General features: G+C 30.2%; 1 protein-coding gene across 3 annotated transcripts; it reads right to left on the reverse strand.

The window, feature by feature from the left end:
• Positions 1 to 1,349: 1,349 nt before the first annotated feature.
• Positions 1,350 to 18,638, reverse strand: LOC127728302 (kelch-like protein 20). 3 transcript variants are annotated; one of them, XM_052235643.1, is made up of 9 exons: positions 18,597 to 18,638; positions 16,035 to 16,598; positions 15,209 to 15,367; positions 13,968 to 14,178; positions 11,106 to 11,289; positions 9,937 to 10,080; positions 9,253 to 9,386; positions 6,973 to 7,181; positions 1,350 to 5,242 (listed from the first exon to the last, which is right to left on the reverse strand). In XM_052235643.1, exons 2-9 carry the CDS (start codon positions 16,542 to 16,544, stop codon positions 5,051 to 5,053), a joined length of 1,743 nt encoding a protein of 580 aa, XP_052091603.1. In that variant the 5' UTR covers positions 16,545 to 16,598; positions 18,597 to 18,638; the 3' UTR covers positions 1,350 to 5,050. The 3 variants fall into 3 exon arrangements, with proteins under 3 accessions (XP_052091603.1, XP_052091601.1, XP_052091602.1); XM_052235641.1 differs by having other exon boundaries at positions 18,337 to 18,632; XM_052235642.1 differs by lacking the exon at positions 18,597 to 18,638 and having other exon boundaries at positions 16,035 to 16,900.
• Positions 18,639 to 18,907: the final 269 nt, after the last annotated feature.

Consider the following 18,907-nt stretch of genomic DNA (forward strand, 5'->3'; position numbering starts at 1 on the left):
GAGGAAACCATTTGGTTGACTGGTTCGATCTAGAAAAACTCATTCTTATACAGGTAAAAACGATTATTAACATATTTTTTTAACCTATAGTATGAAATCAAACAGACCTAGAAAAATCCAATTGCACGAGTTCGCAATCTATTTATATCTATGTTTATGTTTAGTTCCGGTTATATGACCATCAGCAGTCTTCGGAGGTCACCTCGATAGTTATTTAGATGGGGTCTAGACTAAAATACTTTCGAAATGCTGATATATACTATGGACAAGTCTATGCATTTTAGTATGTTATAAGTCTTTTAGATAAATTGGACATCTACCTATTATGGTCCAATATCCAAAATCTAAATACATGGTTAGATTCAGCATATCAGAGAATCCCAAGTCTGTTTATCAGGTCTAAAGGGTCCAAAATTAAACTTTGTTTTATTTCAACGAAAAAAAGCAATTCTTGGGGTTCTTTGATATGCTGAATCTAACCATGTATTTAGATTTTTGATTTTTGGCCTGGTTTTCAAATTGCTCCACATTGAGGTCCAAAGGGTCCAAAATTAAACTGAGTTTGATTTTAACAAAAATTGAATTCTTAGTGTTCTTTGATATGCTAAATCTAAACATGTATTAAAATTTTTGATTTTGGGACCAGTTTTCAAGTTAGTCAAAATCGGGGTCAAAAATTAAACTTTGTTTGATTTCAACACAAATTGAATATATAGGATTGTTTGATATGTTGAATCTAACCTTAAAATTGAGAATGGAAATGGGGAATGTGTCAAAGAGACAACAACCCGACCATAGAGCAGACAACAGGATAGTTAGATTTGGATTTTGGGCCCCTTTATCAAATTGGTCCACATTGAGGTTCAAAGGGTCCAAAATGAAACTTTGTTTGATTTCATCAAAAATTGAATTCTTGGGATTCTCTGATATGCTGAATCTAACCATGTATTTAGATTTTGGATATTGGACCATAATAGGTAGATGTCCAATTTCAAATTTTTAAGTTTAAAGTTCTCAGACCAAATTCGTTCTGTGTCAGAAACATTTGCTGTGAAACCCTCCGTGTGCATGATTTTTCGCCCAGTTGAAGACCAATTGGTGGCTTTGGGCTGTTTTCTGCTCTTTGGTCAGGTTGTTGTCTCTTTGACACATTCTCTATTCTATCTATTAACGAGGTTACTGTAAAATTAGAACTATTATATCCTTTTGAAATAAGCTTGTAACTGAATGCATGTAGTCATATAATCAAGTGCTATTCAGTCAAAATCCATTTGTTGGCACAACATTTCTGTGTGTCTGCTCTTGTTTGTTTTGATAGCTGTTAAATAAGGCAGAAAAAAATAATACAATACAGATTTCAATTTAATATATTAATCGACACAAATCTGTTCCTATGAATACATTCATTTGTGAAAAAAACATCTGATTTGATCAGACATAACCATAATCTTAACAATACAATGAAGGTAGTATAATGATAGTTGGGTTTGCATCAAGAAATATACAAATTATTTGAAATAATGGTATACAATAGATCATTAGTGCAATCATATTATGAACTGGTATAATCCAACAGCAAGATGTTAAAGGTGTATATAGAACATTTAATATTGTAGTCCTAATATTTTTGGTCAAGACTGGTCACCTGTTATTTCTTAGATGCGAAAGAAAAAAGGATCTAAGATGTATAACTGTGATAATTTCATTTTATAGCTTCTACAACCAAGAAGATTTAAAAAAATTTCAAATGATAATCAAACAGCACAAATCCAGATTATTCAATGAATAAATATGAGTTCATTGAGAGGCAAAATTGTACAAATGCTTATATTTTTTCATATCCTACCTGTAATAAAGTCACTAACATTGAATATGTGAGGAGACATGTTGTTTTTTAAGTATCTGTCTTTCCATCACTAAAGTTTGCCGACATAAAATCCCCTACAGTTTGCATAGGACTGGAACAAACTTGGTAGAATTACTTCATACCATGTATGGTTGTACATTTTCCCCTTTACTCTATCAATCTAATTTTATTTTGGGGTTTTGCAATAGGAAAATATGTGCATGTTCTATGCCATTTTTGCATATGGGAAGTTTGACAAAATTTTCTACAGGTGGTATAAAGTGACACTTGATGGACCATGCGAAGTTATACATTATTAAATTTTGTTTATCAATCGGATTTTCTAGGTTTCCACATTGAAAAACATGGACTTTGGTCTTTGAAGGAGGTTTGTCTAGTCTTGCCAATATCTAAAGGTTTACTTTGTTCCAGAAAAAAATTCGCAGAATTACTTCAAACTACCTAAAGTTGTGTACCTCCTTAAAATTATTCACATCTGGGGATTTTCATAATAAAATATTGACTTTGTCATTATATTGCAACAATTTGACCATTTACTGCAAACCTTTTTCTTCTGTACTGCAAACAAGCAATATTTATGTACAATGTTATAACATCAGAATTGATTCTTTTTTTTGAGTAATTCACAGATTAAAATTTCTAAAGGATCTTAGTTGAAGGAAGCAAAAGAAAAAACCCAGAGACAAATATTTACAGAGGACATACATGAATGATCATAACTTCACTAAAACATTGAACATATAAATATTTAGCACTCTATGATATAATGATTTAAAAGGAATAATTTATAGGAAATTTAATATCACATTTATAGCCTACATAATAGTAAATTTATAGCTGTAAAAAATACAACAGGATTATCATTATAAATACTTAAAACTTGCATTTTAAGTTTTGATAGTATATACAACTTAAAAACATATCCTTTATATAATATAAAACTTAGGAGGTGTGGTACAATTGACAGTAAGACTACTATCCATCAAAAGACAATGATTTGAACAACTTTAGTATATAGTTGCCTAAATAGATTCAATGAAACTGCATTACAAAACATGTTGAACCAATTCTATATCAAAACTAAACTGATTCTGTTTGACATTTTTTTCAGACCGGTGAATCAGCCAAATCAATTATAGTGATCAAATCAATGATTCAACTATTGTCTATCTTTGAATCAGTCAAACAAACAAAACCAATTTAAAGGCATACAATACAGTTACAAGGGAGATAATTACACTGCTAAAATAAAATGTTATTTTTTGCGACATCAAATTGTGATTTTAATCATTAGCTTGAAAACAAATAAGCGGGCCCCTCTTTTTTTAAAATGACATTTAGCTAGGTTATGTATGAAGATTATTTGTACCAATATTTATGAACAAATCACTGATGTATTTTTAAAAAATAAAAGCAAAAAGTGCCGTTTTTTTTTCTAAAATCATGAAAATTAAATTAAATTTAGGAATTGTTACATAAATTTAAAGCATATTTATGTTAGGAAGATATCCAAAAGGTTTTTATAAAAATCCTTTAATGTTTACATTTTTGAACAAAAAAGTTAGGTATGTCTGTCCAAAGGATAGAAATCTCCAAGTAACCAAAAATTTTACAAATGTCTAAAATTTCGACCCATTTATCTCTAAAAGTAGCACATGAAGCTGTATAAAATAGCATGTATGCAAATTGTCATCAGAAATCAAAACTGTATTGGATGCCCTTAACACAAAATAAACTATACATCAAAGATTTGCACTAAAAAAACATGAAATAAATTATGAATTTACCTTTCTACAAAGAATGCTGATATTGATAACAATGAAGTGCTTTTACTGTCATAAAAAACAATACTTATATAAAATATCTGAAATGTTACTAAACTATCTAATTCATAAAACGAAATAAACTTAACCCTAAAATGAACAGCATATACTAATTTTTACATCTATTTTCTCCTCTTATTATTTCCTTCATTTAATTTATCAAAAGAAAATTATACCCAAATAAATATCATACATACATATGTAATTAATGCCCAATAATGATATAAAACAATGACAAAAAAAACTATGAGACAGCATCAAGTAATCATTCCTTGACACGAATATCCAGTTAAACTTGTTAAAATATAAATACACTTAAACAATCTTTATACATACTTTTTGAACGAAAAAAAAAAAAATAAAACAAGCAACTGCGTTAAGAGCACATAATAAGCCATTATTGTGTTTTTTGAAATAGTTGCAAAAATAAAAATAAATATTTAGAAGGCATTTAATCAGAAGCATATAACATGGCTCTGTAGAAAAACATGAATGAGGATACCATTAGGCATATAAATATTGTGTCCAATATGATGGTACAAAGTAATGAGTTTGTAGTAATTTGATCCCAGCATACTGTAACTCATCATCATGTAAATACCTACACTCCAAGCAATATCAGGAAAAAAATATGAAATGTGCTTTCTTATGATCATAATTCCATAAGAAGAGTGTGAATTGAAACAAAACATAAACAAAGTAACCATTCATTCATCATTAAGCATGTACTGAAGGTATGATTTCACAAGATTTTCCAAGTCCAAGTGCAGTATTTCCATTAAAAAGTGGATCAACCAAATGGAAGGATGCATGAACTTAATCTAAAATTTGTCATTAAGCAACTTCATACCAATATAATTTTAATATACCTAGTAATGAAAAAAAAAGACTTACCAACTGTTTTATTCCTAACAGATAGAATGGGGGATATAGGGAAAATATCATATGCATCAAACACTTGGTGACAGGTGCTTCAAAATTACTATGCAATATATTTTAGTATGTATACCTCAAGCATATTAATATATATTAAAAAAAATCAACAATACTCACAATCTTTAAGAATGTTAGAAAATTTACCAAAAAAAAACAATGTATGATCTATTCCTGTTTGACTTAACAGGATGCACATAGAAAAGTTTCAAAATGCAAAAACACTATCCTAAAACTTCTGTCAGTATGGTAAAAATACAGAATAACAAATATTTTGCAATTAATTCAAATAAATGCAATTAAACATAAATGTGGCACCAATAAACTTAATCTACAATGTAGGGTTTTTTTCTACCTTAACCTGTGAACAAAAAGTCTTAGACCTTGTACTGTCAATTGAAGGTCTGTAATTTTTTTATGCTGTACATCACCATAAATGAGATTCGTTCTGTGGCATTCGGACCACACCTACACCTCCTCCAAGCCGTCGGTAGTTCATTCCACCACATAATTTCCAGCTGTTTGTTTCAGGATCGTAAACTTCTATTGTTTTTAAGTATGTTGTACCATCAAATCCTCCGATAGCCATAAGCTGCCCATTCACTACTGCTAAACCGACCTGTATAAAAGAAAGATTGGTTATAAACAAAGAATTTAACTTGAGGCTCAGAATCAGATCTAGGAAAATATTCCATTTGATATTACTGTGCATATTCGAAAAGCATTGAATCATTGATTTCCTTTAAATATACCAATTGGTAACATGTTTAACCAAATTGCAGTTTGATTCACCTCTACAACTAATCAGCTGGTTAAGTATTTTAATACATTGCTTCAATATTTTTACATACCACTTAAGCTTCATTAAATTTGATGGAGGGACTGAAATCTTAAATTGCTGAATCAATGTCAAGTATTATTTTCCCCCTTATATTTCATTAATGTAATAGTGTGAATCTATTCAATCTAAATAACTATGAATAAGAAATAGACTCTGGTCTAATAAAATATGATTGAGTCAAACAATTTTTTTAGTTCTAGTGTGAATTCAGATCTTCATTTCAAACTTATCAATGGGAAAAGGAAATGTGTAATGGATGATCTACACAGGACCAAGATTATCTCCCTTTTATATTATGCATTCAACATTGCTCACAGAATTTTCACTCACCTTACAAATATACTTCAAATTTCTTTTAAAAAATGTATAACAATTGTGTTTTAACTTTGAACCTGATTAGAACAAATGGATCATGAAATGACATTAATAAATGATAGCTTTCATGTCATAAATTCATGTAGTCATACCTTTTTGTCGAGCCTGCGACTTTTGTCGCAAAAGCAAGGCATAGAGATTCTACATTACATCATCGGCGGCATCCACAAATATTCACTCTGTGGTTAAAGTGTTTGAAATTTTAATAACTTTCTTAAACTATCCTGGATTTCTACCAAACTTGGACAGAAGCTTGTTTATGATCATAAGATAGTATCCAGAAGTAAATTTTGTAAAAATATATTTCCTGTTTTTCCGTATATTACTTAAAGATGGACTTAGTTTTTCTACCAGTTAACATTACATTCACTCTGTGGTTAAAGTTTTAAAAATTTTTATAACTTTCTTAAACTATCCTGGATTTGTACCAAACTTGGACAGAAGCTTGTTTATGATCAAAAGCTAGTGTCTAGAAGGAAATTTTGTAAAAATTTATTTCCTGTTTTTCCGTATATAACTTATAAATGGACCTAGTTTTTCTTCCAGTTAACATTACATACAGTCTGTAGTTAAAAGTTTTTAGAACATTTATTAGATTCATAAACCATTCTGGATTTTTACCAAACTTGGACAGAAGCTTCTTACAATCAAAAGATACTATCTATAGGAAATTTTTTAATAATTTCCCATTTTTGTTGAGTCTGTGACTAGCAGCAAAAGTAGGCAAGACACTGGGTTCCGCGGAACCCTTACAATTTTTTTTTTTTATATTTAAAAATGTGTTTACTATTTCCAATCTTCGGATAAAGCAGAAAGAAAATCACCATACTAAAACTAAATGTACATTTTCATAACACTGTGCTTTTTTTTTTATGAACAACATTTTACTTGCAAAGTGCTGAAATTTTTTTAATTATTTGGTCAGTTTCAACACCTAATTTCAAGCTGCATCATAAAAATTTGTTAAGCCCGTTGGTATTGTGAAAACTATAGCTTATTCTTTCTACCTTATGAAGACATCTATATTTATTAACTTTCTGAACACTGAAACAAGAGGGTTACTGTCTTCAACTTATATTTTATAATGAAGTATATCCCAAATGTCTTGAATTCATTTCTAAATATTAACCTACCCCACTTCTTCTGGATGTCATAGCAACAACAGGTTGCCATGTATTAGAATGTGGATTGTATCTTTCAGCACTGCTCAATTCTGTGGTATCATCCCTGCCTCCGACAGCATATATCATATTGTTATACACTGCTACACCCAAGTGTTTACGTCTTGTTCCCATTGGAGCAACAGGTGTCCAACGATTGGTTCTTGGATCATATCGTTCAACTGTAAAGTATTGTTTAACTTTTGTTTGATATTTTAAATGATAGTAACCGTTTATAGTACCACAGCATTGCTTCAAAGTACTAACTCTTTATAACTGGTACCTAGATATTAGTTTAAATTTATTTGTTTCAGTAAATCTCAAATTTTATTCTATTTACTGTAAATAATTTATGACAGTTTAAAATAAATTGCTTCGCCAAGCGCAGCTGGATACGACCGCAGATGTCCAACCCTACACAGTTGGGGCAAAAATGGACACAATATTCGTGCTTGATACAGGTCTGAATTTGGATTGTAATTAAATATTTGACACATAATAGGTTTCTGACACAGAGTAACTGTAGTCAAAGAACTTAGAATTGGTTATATGATTTGAATTTATATTAAATTTTTTGCTTTTGTGCAATACACTATGCTGTTGCAAATTGACCCCCCTCCCCGCTTTTTTTTGCAAAAAAAAAAATATTTGAAGAAATTTTCTTTTTAATTTCTGAAATCTGAAATGAGAAATAATTGTCCCCCCTTCACTATTTCTTTTTTACACCCCCCCCCCCCCCCCCTTTTCCCAATTTTTTTTTACCCCCCCCCCCCCCCCCCCCACCCTTTTTCCCAAAAAAAAAAATTCTTTCCCTCAAGATATGGCCATAATCTCAATTCAAATTTCAATGGAGTTTGCAACCATAATTACCCATTTAAATACATCATAAAAGTCTTAAAATAGAAAATGGCATACATTCCCCATTTCCATTCTCAATTTTATAATCATGGCTATCAGCATTTTTAAATAGTAACTTCAAAAAATAAATTGACAGCTAATCACCTCAAGACAATAGAACATTTCTTTATACATAATTTAAAAGCAGTGTAAGGGAGGTAATCTAAACATAACATTGTACTTTTTTTTAAATTATCCATTAACCAGGAAACCCTTGTTTTTCCCCCTTTTTTGCCCCTAATTCCTATACGGTTTGAGCCATAACCCCCCAAAGCCAATCCTAACCATCCCTTTGTGTTATGGAAACTTGTGGTATAATTTCAGAGAGATCCATATACCGTTCCACAAGTTATTGTCTGGAAACTAGAAAAATACTTATGTGGGCCTTTTTTTGGCCCCTAATTCCTAAACTGTTAGGACTATAACCCCCAAAATCAATCCCAATCTTCCTTTTGTGGTTATAAACCTTGTGTTTAAATTTCATAGATTTCTATTTGCATTTACTAAAGTTATTGTCCGGAAACCAAATGCCTTCGGACGATGCTGACGACGTGATACCAATATACGACCGTAAAAAGAGTCAGGAAAAAATATAAATATAGCACTCATATACAGTCTGCATGTCTATTTTGGTTTTATTTAATTCTTTGATAATGAAGAACTGGTACTCATGCCGGTACAGGATGTATTACATTTTTTATTGCTTTTTTATATCTGATTAATCAAGATTTTTTTCCCCTAATAGGTATTGTATCTTTTTCTAATCCTATTCATTCAGATATTTTCTGTAGTTTCCTTAGGCTTTTTATAAATCCTGAGTATAAAGACATGAAATATTTATCATGTGATAATGAGAAACCACTCATTATATATCAATGTTGCATTTTTCATAAATGTTGAACAGTATTTCTATTTAAAGCTAAATATTTTACATGAGCCAAAAATGAACTTTTACCTACTTTCATTTTTTGTTGCATAAAGCTCTTTCCTGATGATGCTTTGTAACTTGAGTTTTGGATATGTATATATGACTGACTGTTTTGCATAAATAACTGTTACTCAAGTGGTTATAAGTGTTCATACCAAGTCAGGATCATGACAATCATTTTCTGATGGTTTCATTGATGATACCCCCATGTTCCTTTAATGATATCCCCTCCCCTAGTAAAATGAAGACTAGATATGATTATCTTGTTATGTTTTTGTTTTTAGCTGTAAAATGCCAATTTTAAATCATTTTTGGGTCCATGGTGCTTTTTTATATAGTAGAAGATGAAAAGCTATCTATAATGTTTGGTAACCAAAGCCGTACATGAAAAATATAATATTTGTATGTATTTGATAAGAATAACAAACCTGTATTTAAAGGTGATGTACCATCACTCCCACCTACAGCATAAAGGTAGCCCATCAGTACAGCTACTCCTACTCCTAATCTTCTCGTACTCATTGATGCTACCTTAGCCCATTTATTTAATTGAGGATCATATCTAAGAAAATCAACAAGATATTATTGGCGTAAAATTCTTAATATTTATTTTATTTAACAATCTCCTAAAATCTTGGAAAAGAATAAAGAATAAGTGTGGAACATAAAAGATTCCAGCAATGCAAAACTGATTACAAAATTGAACAATTGATTGTTGGTTGCTTGTCCAGTGGCAAATTTTTCATGCATGTTCAGGACAATAGAATTGAACGATGTAAATAATAAAGAAATCATCTACTTTCAGAAAAGTTATTTTCATGAGAATTTAAAACACAGATATTCTTTATTTTCAAAGATAAAGGAAAATTACCAAAAAATTTAAAGAAAATTAAAGAGCCCCCATCGTGACTCTCATATATTGTCTGTATAAAGCATTTCAACATTTCAATAGCATTGTTGGTAATGGAATATTTGTTCCTAGATGTTTTTTTAGAATCCATGTTGTATATGAACAGTTATATATTGTAGATACTGTATAAATATTGCATTTTTAATTGTAAACTTTACTGAATTTATAATTTGTAAATGTTATAGCCAAAAATTATCTTTACCTTTCAACAAAATTGAGACAGGATACCCCATCCTGACCCCCAACAGCATACATATATCCATCTAAAACTGCCACACCAACACTTGTTCTACAGGAACTGGTAGGAGCTACCTCACCACTCCACTGATTTGTCTGTGGATCAAATCTGAAAGAAAAATTAACAAATAGTGCCACTGAAAGTGATCACATATTATAATTTATTGTTTATAAAACAATATATTGATAGATATAACAAATGTGCAAAAGAATGTATTGCTTATTCAACTGAAATTCTTGAGGATTAGATATAAATCTGTATTGATCTTTTTTAGCCAAAATATATAAACAAACAATAAGTTCTTGCTAAGAAATGATCTATACAATTATTCTCCTATGCCTAAATGTAAAAAAATATGACTGATTGTGAATGAGCCTAGGCAAGTAAATTTTAAACATATGAATGAAATCAAATTTCTTAAAATAAATGTATTCCAAGTGTGGTGGCCAGAACTTTTTGCTTGCTTGATTGATTGATTAACAGCTGTGGCAATATTACATGAATATTGAAGTTGAAAACATATTAAAATAAGAACATAAAATTGCTATATACTACACTGACATCTTTAGTTGAACTTTTCACATGCTGGCTCAACATGTAAGTGTACAGGAGGACATATCACTACCTTGTTGGACTCAATATTTTGATTCCTAGCTACTAAATTTTGTTTGTACTGCTATAAAATGCAGTGTGATAGGTTCAGTAGCAGCAAATACCAATTTTAAAAGTCTTTGATTAGACTCTGCTGGAATTCTAGCCACAACCTCCAGCACTCGAGAGGTGTAAATAAAGTACTCGGGTGGTTCTCCTTGGCCATTACTACTTACAGCTATACTAAAACTAACCTAAAAAATATTCTTCCATACTAAGACTAGTCTTTTGAAAAGCATGGCAGCATACATTTATCTACAGATATTAAATTTGTTATCAATTTAAAAGTTTTCATTTCTATCTTTTACAAGATAATTTGAAACAACACAAAGTGACCAGTTGATATTTATGTTTTTTTTCAAATTACCCTGCATTGGTGAATTGTTGTATTCTATTATGAGTTATCAATATCTCGTTCAATTCATATAAATCCACAACTAAGAGAACTTTTTTGTAGTCAATCATTTTTATACTTTTGTTACCTTTCAATGCTATTTAAATATGACTGGCCATCGTGTCCTCCAACTGCATACAATAGATCATTTAGTACCGTTACTCCCACGCCACATCTCCGTTTACTCATTGGTGCAACCATCCGCCACTCATTTGTTTGAGGATCATACCGCTCAACACTTGAAATGGCATCACCACTGCACCAACCTCCAACTAAAATGTATAAAGAAATGAAAATGTTTTAAAAAAGAGTAAGTGACTGTCAAATTATTTCACCAGTACTTTTCTAAGTGATGACTTACTATAAATATTTCTATACAAAATAATACAACTTATGGAGTATCTGATTGATGTTCAATGACAATCAAATATTCTCCAGAGATAAAGAGCAAACCATGGTTGCCCAGATCAAATCACTGTGAAAATCTTTAATTCCAAAAAGTGTGAAATTTTCATATGATAAAACTGATTTTTTTCAAATTAACAAATTTTTGTTCTTACATTAGAATATATATACAATTAAAATTATTACATGTTTAAGTGCACAAGGCTCACACTTCTTCAGAATCAAAAGGAATAGTAGCATCTAAGGAAATGATATATTTTAGTCAATCATCCTTTATTACAGAAATGCAATGGACAAACAAACAACAAATATACTAATGGTTGAAACTACACACAAGGAAACTTTTCTAAAAAGTGCAAGTAATCCATACTATAATGAATTGCATGTATTTGATATAATAATAAGAGTACAACACTGTACAGATGTGTATCAATCATATGTACATCATCCCTTACATTTTACAGCCGATTTCATTGAGTGTGTAGGAATAGGTATTATCTTTTGTTAGCTTGCTTGCTAGCTGAACTGTGAAGTCATTATTAGGTTGGGTAAACTACCCTCCTTTATGAGTAGACTAGTCCCACAGATAACCAATTCTATCTGTCTGTCGGACTAATCTACTCATAAAGGAGGGTAGTTTACCTAACCTATAGTCCGTTTGACTTCTATAAATCTTCAGAAAATAATTCTTAAAAATTCATTTTTACAAATAAACATTTTTTTTCTTGATGTATGTTAATGTATGATATATACGAACTCTGACTATGAATATCATAATTTTAGGCTAATAATAAAAAAAGTTATCCATTAGGTCTCTATGTTACTCCAATTTTTTTTTATATAAAATACTTGATGGAGTTAGTATGAATAGTGTATCAGCCTTCCATTCAAAACAAAAACATAAGACATGTGCTTTAAACCCGTTTCATTATACCATGTGACTTCTCTCATTTTAATAACCTGACCAGCAAACAAACTTGGACTTCATTTAAGTTTTATGTCATGTGGTTACTGAACTTATTGTATACATGATTTTGTATTTTTCATTGTTCAATTTCTATGAGTAACCTTAGTAATATTTTCCACTGGAAATTACTAGTATAACATTTTTAAAAACTACAAAGTAGTTTTATGCAAAATTCAGTTTAGAAAATTTTATTAAAAAGTTCCCCTTTTCATCAGTAAAGGTCTTTATGGTAATATTTTATCTAATTTTATTTTCATATTTTGAAAGTCATAAGCTGTGTTTTTTCAAGAAAAAAGTAAATATTAAATGTATTCTGTACTTATTGGTGTAACTTTTTAGAGGCTCTCCATTTTGTTAATACTGTCATCATGCTTTAAGCATAAAAAGCTTGCTTATATTCTTTTATAAGATATATATAAATATGTAATCAAATTAAGGTAACAAAAATTAAGATTTGGTAAGGAATAAAAACAAAATAAAACATCTGATTATTATATTTTTTCCCACAAATAACATCTTTGTAGATACATGCAAGTTCATTTATAAGATCATATAAAACCAGTTATAAAACAACTTAGATGATGGTCATTTTTCATGACATGTATAGTGTCCTTTGATATTTAAATGAGTCACATGGTACAATGAAACGGGTTTAAAACACATGTCTAATGTTTTTGTTTTGAATGGAAGGCTGTTACACTATTCATACTTACTCCATCAAGTATTTTATATATAAAAAAAATAGAAGTAACATAGAGACCTAATGGGTAACTTTTTTAATTATTGGCCCAAAATTATGATATTCATAGTCAGAGTTCGTATATATCAAACATTAACATACATCAAGAAAAAAAAATGTTTATTTGCAAAAATTAATTTTTAAGAATTATTTTCTGAAGATTTATAGAAGTCAAACGGACTATAGTAATGACTTCACAGTTCAGCTAGTAAGCAAGCTAACCAAAGATTTTACCTTTTTCTACACACTCAATGAAATCGGCTGTAAACATGAACTGTAAAGAACAATGACAAATATTTCAAGAAATGAGCTGTCAAATTGACAGCAAACCAGGTTTTCTGAATGTTGAAGGCACTGTGCATTTTTTCCAAGCTATCAAGGACCACATAACTCATGAAAGGTAAAAGTGAAAATCATCAATACAGAACTTGTCCTCCTTTTTGAAATCATTAACAACATATTAAAATTTGAAAAGCATTGTTGGAAAGATTCATAAGTTATTGCACAGAAAAGATATAAAGTGTAATTTTCCAATATATTAAAAGAATGAAACTCCTGAACAGTAAAAGTGAAAATTGTCAATATCAAACTTGATCTCAATTTTGTCATCAGAAACAACATATTTAAAATTGAAAAGCATTGGTTGAAAGGTTCATAAGTAACTGCATGGAAACTGCAGGCAATCGGAAAACCTGGTTAAAAATCAAAACCAAATCTGACACATTACCAAGAAATAAACTAAACTATCCATTTTCTTTCGGTATACCCTATATAAGGTGTGAAATAATGATTTCAGTAAGGTAGATATTCAATGATGTTTTTCACAAACCAAGTTATACCTGCAAAAAGTACTTCTCCGCATCGGATAGGTTTTCTTGGTCTTGTTCTTGGTCCTTGCATCAATGGACGTTCTTGTGGCAATAACAGATAATTTTTGGCTTCATCAACAAGATCTCGACAGGATTCATCACTCTTAATTAAAATGTCTGAACCAACTGTCCCAACTAAAAACTTAGGGCTCATCAGGGGTAATCTAACATGTTGTGTGACCTGTCATACAATAATGTTCGTGAAATCATGGAATACATGTAAATGTTACTATAATATTTTGACATTTGACCTAGTTAGAATTATCTAATGACATTTTACTGTTGCTTTTTTTCTTTAACAATAATGAAAAAAAAGTCAATTTTATAAACGATAAATTTTTAAATTGACTAAAATAGACCCCCTATTTTGATTAACATCTCTCAAAATACAGAATTTTCAGCTATCAAAAAATACATAAAATTGGCTATATCAAATATTTAATTCAGGCAATTGCCCTTGCCTTCCTGCTAAAAAAAAAAACTATGGATGGCATTTATTTTTGGGATTGTTGATCTTTTGAACAATGAACAAAAAATGAGAGATTTTAAATTATTTTAATGATTTCAGGAACTGCTGTATACAAATAATATGAGTTTTCATATTTGCGAAACATATCTTGTCGCAATTTTTACAATAATAAATACATTTGTACATCACAAAAACTTCTGAATTTACAGTTCATCTAAAAGTAAATTTTATCCAAATGATCAATTATGTGATACTTATAGTGTACTAGTTACTGTTAGAAATACTCATTTTGTTCTTGAATATTCTTGAACAGAAAATTAATTTAGAAATAATATATTTTTATATAAGGGTTACTGAAAGTTTGTTCTAGCACTATCAATAAGTTTTTTAAATCCTCTTAAACAAATGAAATTTTGATGTAATTTTACAGATAAAAATGAAAGTGAAATCAGCACATTTTAATTCATATATTCAATAAAAAGCTTCAAAAAAAAAAAAAAAAAAAGGTCATATTGTCATACGGTCATACCTGTTAGGTATCTTCAATACTAAACTTTGCAAAGGGCATTAATTTCTCAAAGAACATACTTTTACTGATTTACTGGAAATTCAGAAATTATTGCGATGTTTTTATTAATGTGAAAAATGCAACGGTATCAGGTTTGCAATAATAAAATGCAGACATTAATTAATTACTTTACAGTTCTGTTTAAGATGTTGTATTTGGTACGTCAGAACTTACATTAGGTAGGTGACATCTTCGTTCCTGTGTGTTGTATTTTACCCAAGACATGACAGCATTAAACACTTGCTCCTCTGATCCTACATTTAATTCATCACTTGAGATTATATCCACTAACTGATTCACTGGTAAAAGCATGAATTCTTCACTTTCCATTACCTGTATTCAAGTACATATACATCAAATAATTATATGTATAATAGTTTTTACAAAAATTAATTAAAAGCTTCATAACGAGTTAAAACTAATATTACGGAAAAAAAACATACATGTTTTGTTTGTGTCAGTTGATTATGACCAGCCCTTTATTATTCATTAATTTTCATTGAAAGCTAAGTTTCATGGTAATTAAACTACATTTACCTCCTTGGTTATTACTCAGGATAACTGGCTAATATCACTGGTTAACTGGCTAACATCACCAGTTAACTTGTCAAATAACAGGTTACCAATATCATTTAAACTTCTGGTTACATGTAAGTTGCAAACAAAATGCATATGGTTAACTACCAGCTTATCACCCACTTAACTGCTTAAAACTAATATAAATACCTGCACATGTACATACAACAGTAAAATGACTTTTGCCTAAGATGAAGTTCAAAGGACTGAAACAGGACAGGCTGTACATTTAAATTCAGTATACCATACAATATTCTTCACCAGTTGCCGTTCATATTAGAACAGTAGAGAGTTACTTATATACTTAATGGTACATGAAGTTTAATCATAATGTTTTCAGGATTTTTATACGTGATTTTACTAAAAACTTATTACATAGTCCTGTAGTTTAACATATTTGTTTAAATACAAAGTAGTACTCTACCTCTTGAAAATTATGTTGGGTAAATTTATCTGCTATCCGTAACAAATCTCTACATGCATGTGTATCAGCAAATGCTCTTATACCAAGACAATTTGATGGGTCTAATTGTCTCTTGAGAAATTCACAACAAACGTCTTGTATTTCTGCAAGTTGTAATAAACAAGCTGCTGGCAATAGTGTTTGTACATTACTTTCTTCCACTGTTATGTTAGATGTGTAACAAAAGTCAATGAGGAGTTCCATAGCTGCCTCATCAATATCTCTAATTGTCACTTCTGTCTGTCTACTCTCAGCAAGTTCGCCTGTAAACATGGCATGAAAATATGGACTGCATGCAGATAGTATCACACGATGAGCAAAAATTTTCCTTTGACCAACAATAAGGACAACATCACAAAGTTCTCTGTGCTTCCTTAAGACATTGATTGATTCTAATGTATGTCGTGGATGTTTGTCTGATGTGTAGGCAAGTCTGGCAGGAGAAGCGGCTCTCTCCATTTTGTTGTTCATCTGAATAATGATGTTAATCCTACTTTACAGAAAATTATTGTTAGGCATTCCTTTCTGAAAAGAAAATGTTGCAAAAATCAAATAAAATATCAGACATGTATATACATTTATCGCTATTTTACGAATTTTTCCTTTGATCTTGCTGACTGATAATTTCCGTTCTCAGCGGAGTCGAGTGATGTGAAAATTATAGCTAGAAACTAAGGGAACATGTGCCGTTGTCAAGGAAATTAAAAACGTCTTCATAGGTAAAATAGCCATAAACAGAATATCATTGGTCATCTCAACTCGATTGCTTTTCTCACTTTCGCCGTACCGTCTCAAGCGAGAAAATCAATCTCGTTGAGATAACCAACGATTATCTATAAGTATATGCAACCTCAAAAACAACACCAGTGTCCATACAACTACAGCCATTTGAAATATGAGTGCCAACTAGCTTTGTCTTACATGTTGTACTTAAAGTCACATTGCAGAACAAAAACTTTGCTTCTTATACAGAGGTATCTGTAACAGCTTCTACAGTTTACCATGAACAGTTACATTGTAGGAATTTAGGATTAGTTTGCTGAACTGTAAATAAATACATCAGAAGAAAAGCTTTTCATCAAACATCTTATTTAACTTTTTGATTGCAAAATGAATTTGTATTCCTGTAGCAATATTGCACAAGGATTTGCCAAGTCTTTTAGTATTTAGGCAAATTTTGGTTACATGGTCTGCAACTATCTATTTCTACAGAATATATTATACTTCTTTGAATATTTTTCTTCTTATACTTTTTTATTACTACATGTACATGCATGTAATTCAACTGTAAATATCTTAAATCAATTCCATGTTTAGGACTTTTTTCATGTCATCTGGTATACACAATTTACATGATGAAATAGAGGGTCAGCCAGTTTTTGATCTAATAATCTTTCCAGTGCTATAACATGTAGGCACTTGTCAAAAACTGAAAAATTAAAATTAAAAAAACAGAATTTGAATTACTTAAATCAGGATAAACACATTTTGAACATATATTTTGATAAAAATTGATACATGTACTTATTAAAAAAAATTGTAATGCAGAGTCGTATACTTTTTAGTAGGCTTAATGGCTAAAAGACACACACCTGTTAGTTGATAATGCTAGATCTGCAGTTCATTATTTCGTGTAATTACATACATTAATAAATTATGCAAAGACGGGAAATACAATGTACTGACTTTCTAAGTTAAGTAAATCTGTCACAGTAAATTTTAAAGGCCCAAAATTTTCATCTTAGCTTAAATTAAAGTTTCTTGCCAGATAAACAAATTTCTTTCAGTCAAAACAGCACCAACAGTTGTTTCCCCAAATATTTCAATTAAAACACATAAACCTGATGTGTCACATTAGCCGTCTTTGATGTAATAGCTTTAAAAACATGTACATGTACGTCTAACAAAATATTTTTAACTACATACAAGTGTACACTTTTTTGCTAGCTATATGTATGCATGACAAAGATATCCTACAAATTAGAACTTGTGAGAATAGATTAGAAAATATAACTCTGCCATGATTTAAAGCTTTACAGTCAACAAAATCATCATGTGTCAAAATGTAGAAGTCTATGTGATTATTCTTCTATGCCCTAATCAATTAAGTTAACACTTTGAGTGTTACTAGGCTCAATTATCAATATTCATTATGTTCATACTCTTGTAGTTAAAATGTTGCTCCCATTCTACTGTCAATCAGTTTCAGTTTTAACAAAATATTAATTTACAAACACCATTGAGCTTATCAACTACAACTTACACACAAAAAATTATCCTGAGATTTTTAAGAATATTCCTGACTTTTTATATATTATTTTGATTAATATTTGTCAGAACTTCCTCGGCAAATCCCAAACCCAAATAAATAAATAATAAGGTTTAACGATTCTACAGATGAATTTGAGGAAGACGTGTATTAAACATCATCTGGGTTCGACATATATTAAACTTAAACAATCCTTTGACTTTTCAGTCTAAAATGGAGTTAAAGTAAATCATTTTGTAAGTAAAATATGTGACCATTTGTTGACATTCTTCTCGGCCAAATTTGGGAATAGGAAGTTAACATCTCGTGTTATGACATGAATCGACTTCGGTCTATTTGATAGTATCCGGATTTCTATCGGGCACTGATCAAGTTCAGTTCAGTTCAGTTTCTTGTATATTCCTCCATTAATTGTGGAGCACTACCCATAAGGTATAATTGTAGCAACTATATACGGAAACATTTAATTATGTACAGATGACAGAATTTAGGCAATAATAATTACTAAATAATTAATATTATAATTAATTCATGGGATTGTCGTCATAAACTAAATAATTAATAT

This window comes from Mytilus californianus, unplaced genomic scaffold, assembly GCF_021869535.1.
Source record: "Mytilus californianus isolate M0D057914Y unplaced genomic scaffold, xbMytCali1.0.p SCAF_2, whole genome shotgun sequence".
NCBI lineage: Eukaryota > Metazoa > Mollusca > Bivalvia > Mytilida > Mytilidae > Mytilus > Mytilus californianus.

What these genes read in the sequence shown, in the direction of transcription:
- LOC127728302 (XM_052235643.1), bottom strand. Translation starts at nt 16,544, where the DNA reads ATGAACAACAAAATGGAGAGAGCCGCTTCTCCTGCCAGACTTGCCTAC. An exon ending in GAAGATGTCACCTACCTAAT is followed by an intron (nt 14,179 to 15,208) that starts GTAAGTTCTGAC and finishes ATTGTATGACAG; the next exon opens with GTCACACAACATGTTAGATT. An exon ending in TATTTAAATAGCATTGAAAG is followed by an intron (nt 10,081 to 11,105) that starts GTAACAAAAGTA and finishes TTTTTCTTTCAG; the next exon opens with ATTTGATCCACAGACAAATC.